General features: G+C 43.1%; 1 protein-coding gene across 2 annotated transcripts in view; it reads right to left on the bottom strand.

The window, feature by feature from the left end:
- Positions 1-16,704, bottom strand: part of KHDRBS3 (KH RNA binding domain containing, signal transduction associated 3) — a 158,268-nt gene that overhangs the window by 44,317 nt on the left and 97,247 nt on the right. For both annotated transcript variants that reach the window (XR_001919162.1, XM_018058598.1), the window contains exon 6: positions 5,514-5,709. Coding sequence is in view for 1 of the 2 variants with exons in the window: in XM_018058598.1 (XP_017914087.1) it covers positions 5,514-5,709 (196 nt within the window). In the remaining variant the exon portion in view is untranslated. The remainder of the gene's footprint in view (positions 1-5,513; positions 5,710-16,704) is intronic.

Raw genomic sequence — 16,704 nt, 5'->3', positions numbered from 1 at the left:
ACCTACCCACCCCACCCTTGTACCTTAAATCATCTCTGGATTATTTATAATCCCTAATGCAATGTCGGAGAAGGCAATGGCACCCCACTCCAGTACTCTTGCCTGGAGAATCCCATGGGCAGAGGAGCCTGGTAGGCTGCAGTCCATGGGGTCACTAAGAGTTGGACACGACTGAGCGACTTCACTTTCACTTTTCACTTTCATGCATTGGAGGAGGAAATGGCAACCCACTCCAGTGTTCTTGCCCGGAGAATCCCAGGGACGGGGGAGCCTGGTGGGCTGCCGTCTATGGGGTCGCACAGAGTCGGACACGACTGAAGCGACTTAGCAGCGGCAGGAGCAATGCAGTGTATTGCCTGCATGTGACAAATTCAAGTTTTACTTCAATTTTTAAAATTTATGGAATAAAAAAATTTTTTTTTCCACTAGTAGTTGGTTGAACGCAGAGATGCCAAACCTGCAGATATGGAGGGCCCTCTGTACTTTGTGCTTTCTTTGTATGTGGAGCCTAAAACAATTCATCAAAATGGATTTCACTTTAGAGATTCATATGTAAATTGGACTCTGTCAGGAAGCATCAAACATGTCCTTTTGTAACGACACCAACATTTTGAATTGTTAAAGTGTTCTCATTGAATAGATTCTGGGTTATACTAGTTATTTTTCAGTTATTTAATTATTTTGACATAAATAATGAATCAATGTCATTTTGGGAAAAAGATGCTGCTTGTCCTCAAAACAGAGATGAGAAGTCACTGTAATTATGTCTGATTTTACTAAGTTAAAAGTGGAGCAGAAAGCCCCAATTTATACTCAAATGGTTGAAAACACATCCACTATCCATTTTCTTCCATTTTGGAAAAAAACTAACTATGTTGAATTGCACTGCATTCTTTTGAGTTATTCTTAGAAAACCAGTGTTCACGTAGATGGTTAACTTCTGCTATTCACATGGCCACTGTGAGTTATACATGCTTTAGTGATAATACGGTTCTCACCATCAGATTTATTTGCTAACAGAGGTTCTTCTCAATGACACATGCTCAGGGAATATTTGTGACGGTGACTCTGATGAAGAACAGTTGGCTCAGATGACATTATAAATAATCAAATGTTTTCACCAACCCACCTTGAGAAAAATCAGTCGCATTTCAATAGGCACATTTCGACAAGAAAATACTTTTATATTATCAGGCTTTCTTGCTTGGGCTAAGAGGAAACACTGTTATAATGCGCATACTACTATGCCCACTTTTATAATGGGTAACTATTTAATAAAAATAGTTTTAACATATATCATAAATTGAGTTTTTCTAGAGCCTAAAACTGCACTGGAATACCTTCATTTTAGTACACATAATCTGAAGAACATTGAGTATTCTAAGGACTGAAATATATAGTTTCTCAAAAAAAGCACCAGTTGTGGCAGGATTAAAAGCACAGGTTTCATCTCTTTTTTGTTTGAATAGGCAACTGATAGGACATCTTTGCATCTTTTATTCTGGAAATAATGGCCTCAGATACTAAATGTTAAATGAAAATTAAAATAAATAAACCAAATGGGTTAGATATAACCAGCAAGTTCTATACAAAAAGAAGATTTGTTACCACAAATGTATTTCAAGGAAATCATTAAAAATTACATTTTTGAGTTCTAAAGGAATGACAAGCCTTTTTTAGAGATACAGATGCTCGGAAATTCCTAAAGTGAAAAGGCTGGTTCAATTTTTTTGCCAATACATATAATAATGCCTTATTATTATTTTTTAAGTCCTAACCCCATTCCATGTGTCTTAATGGTCTTCAGTTTCCGTTTCCCTACTTAAGGCAGCTTATAACCAGAGAATGATTACACTGAAGGGACCACAGAGGTGACCTGATCTCCCTCACTGCACCTCCGAGGGGAGCAGTGTGCGGGGCCTGTGGCACTTTCCTGAAAGATGAGCGGACCCGACCCTGCCAGCTCGTAGAACCTGGTCTCAATCCAGCACCAGCTGCTCAAGACAGAACACAGGCCCTGAGTCGTGGATCCCCGTCTGCGCCCTCTCTCCACCCTGTGACTTGGGAAAGGCACAACTCCCCACACCTTAAGCTCTCACAACAGGACCACAGTACTGAGTGGCTGTGAACAAGATGGCACAACATGTAAGTGGTACCTCATGGACAGCAGTTTCTCATTAAATGTTACATCTTTCTTGACAGTTCATTCTTACACTCAGATCAGATTTATAATACGTGATTCTGTGATTTTCAGGAGTTAAACAGAATCAGCCTTCCACCTCTGTAATCTGCAATTGCCCTCCTAACCTGAGAAGACGAGAATGATGCAGGGATGATCTTTTTCCAAATGCCAGCTATCATACTCTTCCCATGAGATGATTAAAGCAACTGGCTTAGAAAAGATCAAGGGCAACCTTCATTAGGAAAACTTACCAGGTCTCTGTGCAGGGCTGTCTAGTCCAGTAAACACTCACTAAGAGCTTACAGTGTGCCAGTGAGACTACAGACTGGCGAAGATACATGGTGCTTTTCCTGAAAAGTCTACTGTCGTCTGAGAAACAGACGTATACTAAGTGAAGACTGCACAATGCTGCTAACAAGTTAGAAATAAACTGCTAAGTGATGAAAATCAACATAGCACACAGGAGGAGTTTGGGGTGGGTCCTCCACAGCTGGCAATTAAAAAAACTCAGTCTTGAGAATATTGATATTAATTAAGGACTAACTATGTGCTGGCCATCATACTAGGTGCTGAGAATATAAATGATATTCTGATGCTGAAGCTAAAACTCCAATACTTTGGCCACCTAATGTTAAGAATGGACTCCCTGGAAAAGACCCTGATGCAAGGAAAGATTGAAGGCAGGAGGAGAAGGGGACAACAGAGGATGAGATGGTTGGATGGCATCTCTGACTCGATGAGCATGAGTCTGAGCAAGCTCTGGAAGACAGTGAAGGACAGGGAAGCCTGGTATGCTACAGTCCGTGGGGTCGCAAAGAGTGACTCAGTCAAGACTGAGTGACTAAATTCAACTGAAAATACAAAGGTGTGAACAGGATATGTGTGTAGCGGGGGGCTCTACTCTCATGGGATTTAGAGTCTAATTTATTATTATTCCATCAATGGAGTAATTATTTTAGTATATTCTAAGGAGACCACTTTCAACTTTCCCACTTGTCACAAGAATGAATAACCACTTGGGAGGTTACAGAATCCAGCTTTTCTAAGTTGGATATCCTGTAGTATACCCACCTGATCAAAAATCCTAGAAATAAGCAAATAAACAAACAAACAAAAACAATACTTTTCCCCTTTCCATGCTGCAAAGCTAAGCAGCCAGTGTGAGTAACCTTTAGAATCTCAAAAGGTTAAGCCCAATGGCCAAATATATTCAGGACCGCCAATGTGGCCGTTTGCTCTCTGAAGGCCACGCTGTGGTCAGGCTGCATGAGGAAGGCCCTGGGTGGGAAATGCAGCCTCGGGAATTACACTGAGTGTCTGGGGAGAGCCAGGCATGAGTGTGGGCTCACCCGATGAAGGCTCTGTCCTCCTTCAGAGCCTCCACCCTCATCTGCTCCTGAAAGGACATGCGGGTTCCTCTGGGGAAGCCACTATCCGCTCCCTGTTGCAGTGGATGGGAATAGGGGTTATTAAGAGGATATCTTGCAAATCAACTGTTTTAGTGCTTTTCCCATTATTTATTAATAAATGGCAGAGTTAAGCTTAGAAAACCAAGTGCCTTGAATTTCTTTTCCTTTTGCTCCCCTAAACTTTAATCTTTCAAGAAATTTCTACTTGTATTTATCTAATTTCACTCAAGACCCACTAGAGTAAACACTGAGACACAGAACACATGTGCCTGGTTCACACTATAGGAACTCGATCCATCTTGTTGAGTAGAAAGATGAATTAATATATGGAAAGAAGGCACTAGGTCTTTCTGAAACAGGCAGATTGTGAAGCCAACAAAGCTAAGTCCTTTCCTGACTCATCCCGTGTTTATGGCACAGGAGGGCCAGGATCCACACACCGGCCTGATGATGATGAAGACGCCACCCAGCACGTCTACAGCAGCCAAGCCTATGAGAATTCCAGGGAAGGTGAGGTGGAAAAGAGAAGACACCAGGCTACCTCAAAGGAATTTCACATTTGCTTCCTTTCACAACAGTCTCTGCCACCCTCACAAAACTCAACCCTTGTGGATGAGTCTGAGGCCCAACTGCCAGTTTGGTAAGAAGACTAGTAAACAGGACCATGTCCAACTGTAAGGAACACGGAGACAAGACACAGACCTGTCCTTCCCCAGCTGAATAGCCAAGTGGTGAAACTGTCCATATGGGATTTATGTGTAAAACATACTTCACTGAGCTCCCAGTGTGCCCTCTCTGCTGAGTGTGAGGGGGCACAGCTCTCATCCCTGACCCCCAGCACCCAGTCCAGCCAGGAGGCTATGGGGACACCTAGCAGGTAGGCTCCAGTAACAGCTGACCCGAGTCTGCAAGGGCAGACAGGAAACTCTCAGAGGATGGAGAAGAGCTCTTGAGGCAGAGGCCGCTGCATGAGCAGAGCTCTGGAAGCCTAAGAGGGCTCAGCACACTTAAGGAACTACCAGAAGTTCAGGATGACCAGGACAAGGGCTCAGGTCTTTCCAGTGGCTGCAGACGACACAGAAGAAGTTGTCTGTGGCCCAGGGATTACGTCAGACTTCCAGAAACTGTGCAAAGAGGTGCTGAGCTCCAAGCAGGAGACCTGCATTAAGGGAAATGTGAAAACCTAGTGCTTTGGGCACTGCAGGACTGGCACTGCTTCCCTTTCTTTGACAACAGTTGATATACTCTTCCTTTAATATTAATACTTTAATGACTAATATGACACATCTATCCAGTACTTATTTTCCTCCTTTATGTTAAAATAGAAAGTCATAGAAAGAATCCCAGGGGTTCTGTATTCTTGTTAAAGAATCCACTGCTCCCACCCCTTGCTGCCCATTTTCCATGGATGTATTTTCTTTCTCTTATGCTAAGTAAGTCTGTGGACCATATCAAAGAATTACTGAATGATAAATGGAAAAACTGATTTGCATTAATTAAAAAAGCTAGGAACTTTTATTTTCTTCACTGAAAAAGAATTTCCACTAGGAATCCATATTCAGTAGCAGAGTCTAAGAGGAAACACTTAAGGGTAAAAACAGCTCATTACAGGCAGGCAATTCTTTTTTAAATGACTGATTCACTCAGAGGCAACCTGTAGTGGATGACCACTATGTCACACGCCTGTGTGACGGCCTGACAGCACATCTCCTTGGTCCTAATCTTGAGCCTCCCCACCAACAGAATTCACCTTCATAGTTTTCTGACAAAGGAGGTTATTTCTTTCACATTTTCTGTGTCTCTGATACCAAGTACTTATTTAGTACTCAGTAAATGCTAAAGAGCTCAGTTTAAGCAGGGTGAGGGATACTGGTCACCACGCCTGGTACTGCATCACAGACCATCAGAGCACCTTCACTTACATAGTCTCCATAGGTCTCCTGCGTCGGGGGCGGCGGTGGAGGTCTGTACCCAGTTGGGGGCACTCCTCGCGCTCTGGGAGTGAGCAGTCCTCTTCCGCGACTCACTGGCCCTCGGGTGGAGAGGACGCCCCTGGAAGCCGGCGTCCCCCGTGGTACCCCGACTCCCACCGGCCGGGCTGAGACTCCTCCCCTGCCCCTGCAAGCAAGAGGGTCACATTAGCAATTTGCATGGTGTTCTCCAGCATTCCAGTGTTCACATGTACTAATACCTCATGAAAGTCAATGTTCCATAAATCTGTAAAGAGAAATAAGGATACTATATGCAAAGAAAAAACTAAGCAAGTCAGGAACAGATTATCTACCTAAAGAAAGGAACTTCAATCATTCAGGCACCTAGTCCAGTGAAAATAAACATGGTAACATCAAAGAAGCCCCAGCATCAGTTTCTATTTAGGACCCAGAACAGGAAGCTGACATCTGGGGAGGCTGCATCCCCTGGGACCATCACACCCCACCAGAGCCTCTGCCAGTCCTCACTCCAACACTGCGACCCGGGCCTTACTGGCTCGTCTGTGGTCAAGAAAACATAGTCCCACAGGGATCTTAAGGCTGTCTGAGAACACACAGATGGCAAACCCAGGACCAAAATACACACCAGATTCCATGAGAGAGGGAATAAAATGGACTTTCTCAAATAACATATCTACTAGACAGGATGGAAAGCATAGTTCTTAAGTGAAATAAACATATATTTTCTGAAGTAGAATGCAACATATTCATGTATTTCTAACATAAAATATGAGACTTCAAGTCAAGAGAAGGAAGGAGGCAGCTAAAATCTGAGCAAGTGTGCAACCCTATGAAGAAATGAAGACAGATATTTGACTCCACTGGAAAACACAGGCCCAGCCAGGCCTACCTCCTGTGGACAACGTCCTGCAAACAAGGAGAACCGAGCAGCTGATATGGCTGCCTGTGCATCAGTTCTCTCCTTCTTCTGTAGTTTGAATGGGATAGTAAATACACAGCTGAAAATGCAAATTCCACAAACAACAGAGAAAATTAACGAAATCAAAAGCCGGCTCTTTCAAAGGATCAATAAAATGAATAAACCTCTAGACAGGCTAAACAAGGAAAAACAACAATATCAGAAATGAAAGAGAGGGTCACACTACTGACCTCAAGGACATTAAAGATAAAAACAGGAAGATTATGAACAACTCTAGGCCCACATATTTGTTAACTTAGATGAACTGGACTAATTCCTCGAAATACACAAATGACCAAATCTCTCAAGAAGAGAATTAAATAATCTTACGTTTATTAAAGAAATTTAATTGATAATAATCTTTCAAAAAAGAAAGCATCAGATCCAGAGGATTCACTGGCGAAACCTATCAAACATTGAGAAGAAACTATATCAGTCTTCCACATTAGGAAGTAAAATCAGAAGGAACTTCTCCCAACACATTCCCTGTGGCTGGTCCTTGGAAATGCCTCCTGAAAATTACTTCTGCATTACAGGCTGGGCCTGGCCTGAGCCACCAGGGATGACAGAAGTGACCGGCCCCAACTTGGCCTTGAGCCCCCATGGGGACCTATCACAGGAGGTGTCTCCCAAGACTTTTTTTCCTAAGTCCACCTGTGGGAGTCACGACTGGCCAAGGTGTTGGGAGACAGAGAGGCTGCGAGGGGGGACAGGGCTGGGCTAGGTGGTCTCTGACCTCCCTAGGAAGAGATATGTGGTCCAAGGAGAAACAAAAGACATTACAGATATTATAAAATGGAAATAAAAACTTATAAATCGGTATCTCCCATGAACAAAGATGCAAAAATTCTTGAAAATAAAGATTTATTCCAAGAATGCAAGCCTGCTTCAACTGGTAGCTCAGCTGGTAAAGAAACTGCCTGCAATGCAGGAGACCTGGGTTCAATCCCTGGGTGGCGAAGATCCCCTGGAGAAGGGAAAGGCTACCCAATTCAGTATTCTGGCCTGGAGAATTCCATGGACTGTATAGTCCATGGGTTCTCAAAAAGCTGGACACAACTGAATTACTTTCATCGAAGGTTGCTTCAACATTAAGGAGAATCAATGTGATCCATCCATCACACCAAGAAGGCTTAAGAAGAAAAATCTTAAGATCATATAAAGCAGAAGCAGCATTCAATGAAATACAAGGTCATTCATGATCAAAAAAATCTCACCAAATGGAGATACATTCACTCAGGTTAAAAAAGAACATCTACAAAAAACCTATAACTAATGACACATCAAATGGTGAGAGACTGAATGCTTCCCCTTAAGATTAGGAAGAAGGCATGGATGTCCAGCCTTACTATTCCTACTGTACTAGAAGTCCTACCTAACTCAATGAGGCACAAAAAGAAAATAAAACTTTCAAGATTGTGGAGGAAGAAACAAAACTTTGTTTGCAGGTGACATCATTTCTCTGTAAAAGTTTCCAAAGAACCAACCAGATCAAGATTTAAAAAAGCAACCATACAAGCAAACAGTAAACCAGAACTAATAAGCACATGAAACACAGTCTTGGATACAAAGTTCATAAGTCTACTGCTTTCCTGTAAACTGCAACGAATAGCTAAAATCTGCTAAGTGGCTAACAGTGATAAGCCATGCAAATAGTATATTTCCACGATATGATATAATAAAAATAGCTATTTACCCTGTGGTTTTTAGTCCCCAAACTAATAAGCCTGGGATAATCTGAAAAATACTAGACAAATCCAAAACAAGGAACATTTTACAAAGAACCTGATTTGTATGCCTCAAAACTGTCAAAATCATTTAAAAAAAAAAAAGCAAAATATATGACTTTCACCTTTAGAGAACTTGTGTTATCCATTTTTCAAGCATTGTAAGTTATATATATATGTATATATATATATATATACATACACATATTTAAATACTAGGCCATAAAAATTGGTGCAGTAAAATTGGTGGTCAAGAATGAGGACTCTGGATTCAGATCTGAATGCGATTCCTGACTGTGGTTATTTAACTCTGCCCTCCAGTTAACATTCAAACTCATCAAGGGTCTGAACTTCCCAGGACAGTTTCCTCAACTGTGAGAACTCTTTTCTTGGTGTTATGGGGAAGGAAAAATGGCACAGGTCACACACAGTATTTAGCACATTTCCTATTCAAAACAGCTTAAACAAATTTCAGTGTCTCTGAACTGTATTGACAGACATCATATCTTTAGTCTTACTCATCTTTTTATCTCCATTATATATCTAAAAAACTCTTCAATGTAATTAGAGAATAGTTTCTACTTCTGGTACATCTGACTCATCTGTGTTATGTCAGTCATTCCTTGTATAAGCAAACTAATTAAGGCTCCTGCTTCTTTATCTCATATCCCATCCCTGTCATCCAAGGCACTATATCAATCACAAAATACTCAATATTTTTGACTGTATAAATCCAAGTCTTTTAAATTGAAAACATAAATTTATATTTAAGAACCTCATAATTCTTTCCCATCAGCATTGACACTATCAGGTTATATGCCCACTGGGTATAGGAATCACACTAAAGAACCCGTTACAGAGTTTCAGACGAGTCATTTGATGCATGTAGCTCGGGACCCTTATCTACAAAAGACACTTTGAAGATTCGTCTCTAAGAGTCTGAAACCCCACAGGAAGGGTGTGAAGCAGAACAGCCTTAGTGCTGCATGAGGCTCTTGGCGAGGGAAGTCATGATGGAGGCACGGCCAGCATGCACATCCCGCTCACCGCCGTGCACGCTCACCCAACGCTGCAGATCAAGCTCAGGGCAGAGCTAATCGGCAGGATTGACAACATGGGGTGAGAGCAGAAAATGCGTCTGTGAGATGCGATTTAAAATGATAATCAATAGGAACTCGTTTATTTTTTACTTGAAAAGTTGCTTCAAATAGATAGGACTGGGTGCTGCACTGCTCAGAAAGGGATAATGGAAAAGCAGAAACGTAACCCATCTGAGTACACGGTTTCTTAAGCTGGCAAATGTGTGTGACTGTAATGCTTTTGTGTGTTTGCATTTTTCAGCACAGTGATCTTGATTTCTGGTTTTGCAGGTCAGATATGAAAATAATCAAAACAAGCTTTTTCCATGGGAACTGTGCTTTGAATGAATACAAAAAGTTATTGAGCCATTAGGAACTAATTATTTAGTTTATATGTTAGTATATTCAAAAGCAGAGACATTACTTTGCCGACTAAGGTCCGTCTAGTCAAGGCTATGGTTTTTCCAGTAGTCATGTATGATGTGAAAGTTGGACTGTGAAGAAGGCTGAGCGCTTAAGAATGGATGTTTTTGAACTGTGGTGTTGGAGAAGACTCTTGAGAGTCCCTTGGACTGCAAGGAGATCCAACCAGTCCATTCTGAAGGAGATCAACCCTGGGATTTCTTTGGAAGGAATGATGCTAAAGCTGAAACTCCAGTACTTTGGCCACCTCATGCGAAGAGTTGACTCACTAGAAAAACTTTGATGCTGGGAGGGATTGGGGGCAGGAGAAGAAGGGGACGACCGAGGATGAGATGGCTGAATGGCATCACTGACTCGATGGACGCAAGTCTGAGTGAACTCCGGGAGTTGATGATGGACAGGGAGGCCTGGCATGCTGCGATTCATGGGGTCGCAAAGAGTCGGACACGACTGAGCGACTGAACTGAACTGAACTGAAGAGGTTTTAGGATATGATGGAAAAGCCCATGCTTTGGGTTCCAATACACTCAGCCTCAATACTCAGATCTAGTCCTATCATCACTGGGTTGCTGAGCCTGGGTTTCCCATCCACTGATTCAGTAAATAAGATCCAGCTCTCGTGGAATAGTTGTGAGGATTACAACTATATCAAGTGCCCAAGCGAAAACAGGCGCTCAGTAAATGGTGATCACTATGTGGACTCTGTCCTTAATGCTGTCCTTCTGGCTGCTGACCAAAGAGTGAGGAGAGAGAGATGGCAGAAGGTACAGCCTGCACTAGGTCTCATCTTACACGTTCAGCAGCAGCATGTTTATGTACCTTCTATACATTTAGCAGCAGTAATGCAGTGCGGTAGAATAAGGGGATAAACGTATATCACTGTGTTTGGCTTCTGTCTATATATTTTATGAGAAGCAAAAGCACAGAAAAAAACAATGAATTTGGTGAATTAGTTCAAGCCAGCTCCAGCATTATTAGCTGGGTGAGGCCCGAGCCTCAGGAAGAGAAGGGCCTATAGCTGACCATAGCAGGGGCCTGTGGATATAGTCAAGGTCTAGCCAGTGTCACAGTAAGAAAAGCCCTCCCTGAGATCCATCCGGGGATCAGCCTTGATGTAGTAATGACCTGAGCGGTGCTTTACTTTCCCACAGAATCCCTGACACACGTGACAGCTTTTCTTCATCTCTGATGGTGTGTGCTTTTAAGAGTCAAGTATAATCATTGAGATTTTTTTTTCTTGCTAGAGGATGAGAAGGGAATGAGGCCAGACAGAAGGGAAAGGTAAATGCAGCCTAAGGTCTCAATCCCTCAGACTAAACATAAGAAACCATCAGGGTGAGGGAGACTGACGTTCTGAAGAGAGGACTGGGGCAGCTCTCCCCTGGAGCACCTCTGCAGATCCTGACACGTGGGGCTGGCCCTGCTTCTCCTCTCACACTTTACTTCAGCACCCACAGCACCCGGGCCTGGTCTCAGGGCAGCGTCAACATCAGGAGGTCTAGGCTGGCACTGTGACTGTATGTCCAGCAAGCTCTCAAGCGCTGTTGTGTGTGGCTTGGACCCAGAGGTTACAGACCTGTTATGAAACCTGCTGGCTATCTCTCTTCTTTCCTCTGTGATTCATCTGATAGGGACAGAGTGAAGGGACAAAACATGGGATTAAACAGTTAATCCCACTAGGTGATTGTAAGTATCCATAGAAAACATATGGGAGACTCGTGTAAGTTGATGATTTCCCAAGAAAGCAGGTTTGCTTAACCACAAAACTAAGCAGCCTTGCTGAGCAACAAAACCATGCAACAAAAACATGAGACATGTCCTCAAATTATGAAACAATGGTGGCATGAGCCCCACATCCTGCCCGTGAGCTCAATAAGTTAGTGATCCTTAGGACATGCTCTCTACATACATACACAATAATCCGTGGACCCAGCTTGACCATATAGGGACAAGAAAACTCTCCTGCTCAACTGATGATGGAGGAGAAACTGTAAGAAGTATCTGTGCTACAGGACTTCAATTTTTAGTGAGGGGTCATTCTGAGTAATCAGAAAAGAAATTATGCCATAGTCTAAGCTTCAATGGATGCAGTCTCAAAAACGACAGAATGATCTCTGTTTGTCTCCAAGGCAAACCATTCAATATCACATTTATCCAAGTCTATGCCCCAACCAGTAATGCTGAAGAAACTGAAGTTGAACGGTTTTATGAACACCTACAAGACCTTTTAGAACTAACACTCAAAAAAGATGTCCTTTTCATTATAGGGGACTGGAATGCAAAAGTAGGAAGTTAAGAAACACCTGGAGTAACAGGCAAATTTGGCCTTGGAATGCGAGATGAAGCAGGGCAAAGACTAATAGAGTTTTGCCAAGAAAATGCACTGGTCATAGCAAACACCCTCTTCTAACAACACAAGAGAAGACTCTACACATGGACATCACCAGATGGTTAACACCGAAATCAGATTGATTATATTCTTTGCAGCCAAAGTTGGAGAAGCTCTATACAGTCAACAAAAACAAGATCAGGAGCTGACTGTGGCTCAGATCAGGAACTCATCACCAAATTCAGACTCAAATTGAAGAAAATAGGGAAAACCACTAGACCATTCAGGTATGACCTAAATCAAATCCCCTATGATTATACAGTGGAAGTGAGAAATAGATTTAAGGGCCTAGATTTGATAGATAGAGTGCCTGATGAACTATGGAATGAGGTTCGTGACATTGTACAGGAGACAGGGATGCAGACCATACCCATGGAAAAGAAATGCAAAAAAGCAAAATGGCTGTCCGGGGAGGCCTTACAAATAGCTGTGAAAAGAAGAGAGGCGAAAAGCAAAGGAGAAAAGGAAAGATATAAGCATCTGAATGCAGAGTTCCAAAGAATAGCAAGAAGAGATAAGAAAGCCTTCTTCAGTGATCGGTGCAAAGAAATGGAGGAAAACAACAGAATGGGAAAGACTAGAGATCTCTTCAAGAAAATTAGAGATACCAAGGGAACATTTCATGCAAAGATGGGCTCGATAAAGGACAGAAATGGTATGGACCTAACAGAAGCAGAAGATACTAAGAAGAGGTGGCAAGAATACACGGTAGAACTGTACAAAAAAGATCTTCAAGACCAAGATAATCATGATGATGTGATCACTAATCTAGAGCCAGACATCTTAGAATGTGAAGTCAAGTGGGCCTCAGAAAGATTCACTACGAACAAAGCTAGTGGAGGTGATGGAATTCCAATTGAGCTAATTCAAATCCTGAAAGATTGCTGTGAAAGTGCTGCACTCAATATGCCAGCAAGTTTGGAAAACTCAGCAGTGGCCACAGGACTGGAAAAGGTCAGTTTTCATTCCAATCCCAAAGAAAGGCAATGCCAAAGAATGCTCAAGCTACCGCACAATTGCACTCATCTCACACACTAGTAAAGTAATGCTCAAAATTTTCCAAGCCAGGCTTCAGCAATACGTGAACTGTGAACTCCCTGATTTTCAAGCTGGTTTTAGAAAAGGCAGAGGAACCAGAGATCAAATTGCCAACATCCCCTGGATCATGGAAAAAGCAAGAGAGTTCCAGAAAAACATCTATTTCTGCTTTATTGACTATGCCAAAGCCTTTGACTGTGTGGATCACAATAAACTGTAGAAAATTCTGAGAGAGATGAGAATACCAGACCACCTAACCTCCCTCTTGAGAAATCTGTATGCAGGTCAGGAAGCAACAGTTAGAACTGGACATGGAACAACAGACTGGTTCCAAATAGGAAAAGGAGTACATCAAGGCTGTATATTGTCACCCTGCTTATTTAACTTCTATGCAGAGTACATCATGAGAAACGCTGGACTGGAAGAAACACAAGCTGGAATCAAGATTGCCGGGAGAAATATCAATAACCTCAGATATGCAGATGACACCACCCTTATGGCAGAAAGAGGAGCCAAAAAGCCTCCTGATGAAAGTGAAAGAGGAGAATGAAAAAGCTGGCTTAAAGCTCAACATTCAGAAAACGAAGATCGTGGCATCCAGTCCCATCACTTCATGGGAAATAGATGGGTAACAGTGGAAAAAGTGTCAGACTTTATTTTGGGGGGCTCCAAAATCACTGCAGATGGTGACTGCAGCCATGAAATTAAAAGACGCTTACTCCTTGGAAGAGAAGTTATAACCAACCCAGAGAGTATATTCAAAAGCAGAGACATTACTTTGCCAACTAAGGTCCGTCTAGTCAAGGCTATGGTTTTTCCTGTGGTCATGTATGGATGTGAGAGTTGGACTGTGAAGAAGGCTGAGCACCAAAGAATTGATGCTTTTGAACTGTGGTGTTGGAGAAGACTCTTGAGAGTCCCTTGGACTGCAAGGAGATCCAACCAGTCCATTCTGAAGGAGATCAGCCCTGGGATTTCTTTGGAAGGAATGATGCTAAAGCTGAAGCTCCAGGACTTTGGCCACGTCATGCGAAGAGCTGACTCACTGGAAAAGACTCTGATGCTGGGAGGGATTGGGGGCAGGAGGAGAAGGGGACGACCGAGGATGAGATGGCTGGATGGCATCACGGACTTGATGGACGTGAGTCTAAGTGAACTCCGGGAGACGGTGATGGACAGGGAGGCCTGGTGTGCTGCGATTCATGGGGTCGCAAAGAGTCGGACACGACTGAGCGACTGAACTGAACTGAAGCTTCAATGAGACAGTTAAAAAAAAATTAAGTAGGATTTGGATTACTGTGTGCTCAATGTTCTGTCCCCATTTCACTGATGAAGAAACTAGGCTTAGTGAGGGAAGTCCCCTGAGACCACCCACTAGGAGGGGCCTGGGTGACTCTGATTCTCCTGCAGCCACACTCCAATTCCAGGCATACGGCGCCACTCTCCCTGTGTTCAAGCCCTGGCCCCCCTGTGCAGGATGGTTTCCCTCTCCTGAGTGGGTCGGGGCTCATGCTCCCCGTTTTCACTTCAGTTTCACTCCACTCTTCCTCGTACCCCTCGTCCTCTTTTCAGCCAGTCTGCCACACTACTCACTCCTCTGACTTTCCTCTTACGCTCCCTGAACGGCCGGACAATGACTCGGTCACCATCTGCGTAACTTCACTTCCTGTCACAGAAACAGCTCAGGAAACGTGTGACATTAAATGACCTAACACCAGAAACTGACTTCACGTTCAAAGAGGAAAAAAACTGATTAAACTTTTGAAGAGCCAGGGTGCTCTGGTGCTGTGACCAGGAGAACCGTGCTCCATTCCAGGCTGACATTTACAAGACAATTCTAGTTGCAAGTTTTCTCATTGTTTGCCATGTTATTTACCTCAGTTAGTGTCGTCCCCAAACCTACTAAGGCGGTTTGAAAAGAAACCACAGGCTTTTCTTCCGTCTCTCCTTAATCAACTCTAGTATGCCTGTAGTAACTCAGAGAGCACGAGGGAGGAAAGGCAGTGTGTGTTGAGGACACAGGGATAGTTCTGGGCTTACAGCAAGACAAGCAGAGAAGCTCATTTCCAGGGAAAGTCCTCCAGCCTCTGCCTGCAGCAAGGAGCACGTGTGTCCTGATCACTGCCTGGGCTTCAAGGGCACAAACAATAGACACAGTTGGAAGGAAGGGGTGAAACAGTTCTGACAGGTCAGGTGGTACAAGGTCCTCAGAAGGCAAATCCAGGAGGGAATCAAACAATTTATATACCATCCCAAATTAATGGGTTTTTTTTTCCAATTGGAAACTTATAATTTAGTAGAAAAAGAAATAGATCATTTTTTTCCTATTTCCAGCCTTTCCTTAATAATAAAAAAGGACTTTTTAATATAGATTGGTAGATTAATGTAAATCATATCATGTGCTGGTGAAACATTTATGGCCCATATATTAACTATTCAGTTTTCCCGATAACATTTCTCATAACTTCACCTACTGTGGAGAAAAATATATCATTTTCTGTCATTAAAACAATCTTCAGCATCTATGATATTATTCATAATCCATTTTAAAAAGAGAATAGGTACCACATGAAGGTTACTGTTGATGCAAAAATGAGGGTGACCACATCCCGTCTGATCCCATGGTTGAGAAGGTACGTGGTGCCCACTGGTCAACGCGACTGTGGCTAGAATTTATCAGCAGCTACTGAGGTGCTAGCCGTATAAAAACACAGTATCATTAATATCAGTGGGGCATGATCCAATGTTAAGGCGACAAATGATCACCACACGCTGACAGTTCACACAGCGTCTGGAAGCTGCACATCTCTGCTGTGGCCCCAAGACAGTTTAAACTCTTTACGGCAGCCTGCGAGTATGCTGCAGGGTCCTGCACCTGGCACAAAGGCTGGCAAGTGCAGTCAGAAGATCTAACCTGAGACTGCCATCCAAGAAGAGAAGACAGAAGGGGAAGGCAAAATATGAGAGGAAACTGTAGCTGAAATTTCCCCCATTTGATAAAAGGTCTTGAGTTGATAAGGTCAGCCTCACGTCCTAAGTTGAAACAAACCCACCACGTGTAGCACCCAACACTGGAGAATGTGTATTTATTACCTAGAGAGATAGGCTGTATTCACTTTTTTCCCCTGCTGTCTCTGGTAACAAATGCAAGGAGAGAGCACTGCCTGCTGTGACTTGGGGGAAGAGCCAGAGGGGTCAGAGACAAGGCCAGTGGAAAAGCTCTGCAGAGTGGAAAAGTTCTGCAGAGCGGAAGGAAGGGAGCATCCCTGAGGGCTCAGCTCTGTCTCGCCCAGAATATCCAGCCAGCAGCAAAACAAGGGGTAGAAACCCTGTGCAGAAAAACATAAAACTAAACAAAAGTTTGCCTGGAGTGGCGTCAATCCTAATTTCCCTGACACTTCTCTGCTGGGGTCCTTGCAAGGACTGAAGTGACGTGTCACAGTCGGTACAGGGTAGACTGGAAAAAAAGCAACCTGCTTATCTCCTAGTAAGAAAGGAGTAAGTTTAGTCCTCTCATTTGAGACTGAATGAAAAGGTTCTACTAGAG

Source organism: Capra hircus, chromosome 14, assembly GCF_001704415.2.
Source record: "Capra hircus breed San Clemente chromosome 14, ASM170441v1, whole genome shotgun sequence".
Classification (NCBI taxonomy): Eukaryota; Metazoa; Chordata; class Mammalia; order Artiodactyla; family Bovidae; genus Capra; species Capra hircus.
This window is presented reverse-complemented; position numbering and strand designations above follow the sequence as displayed.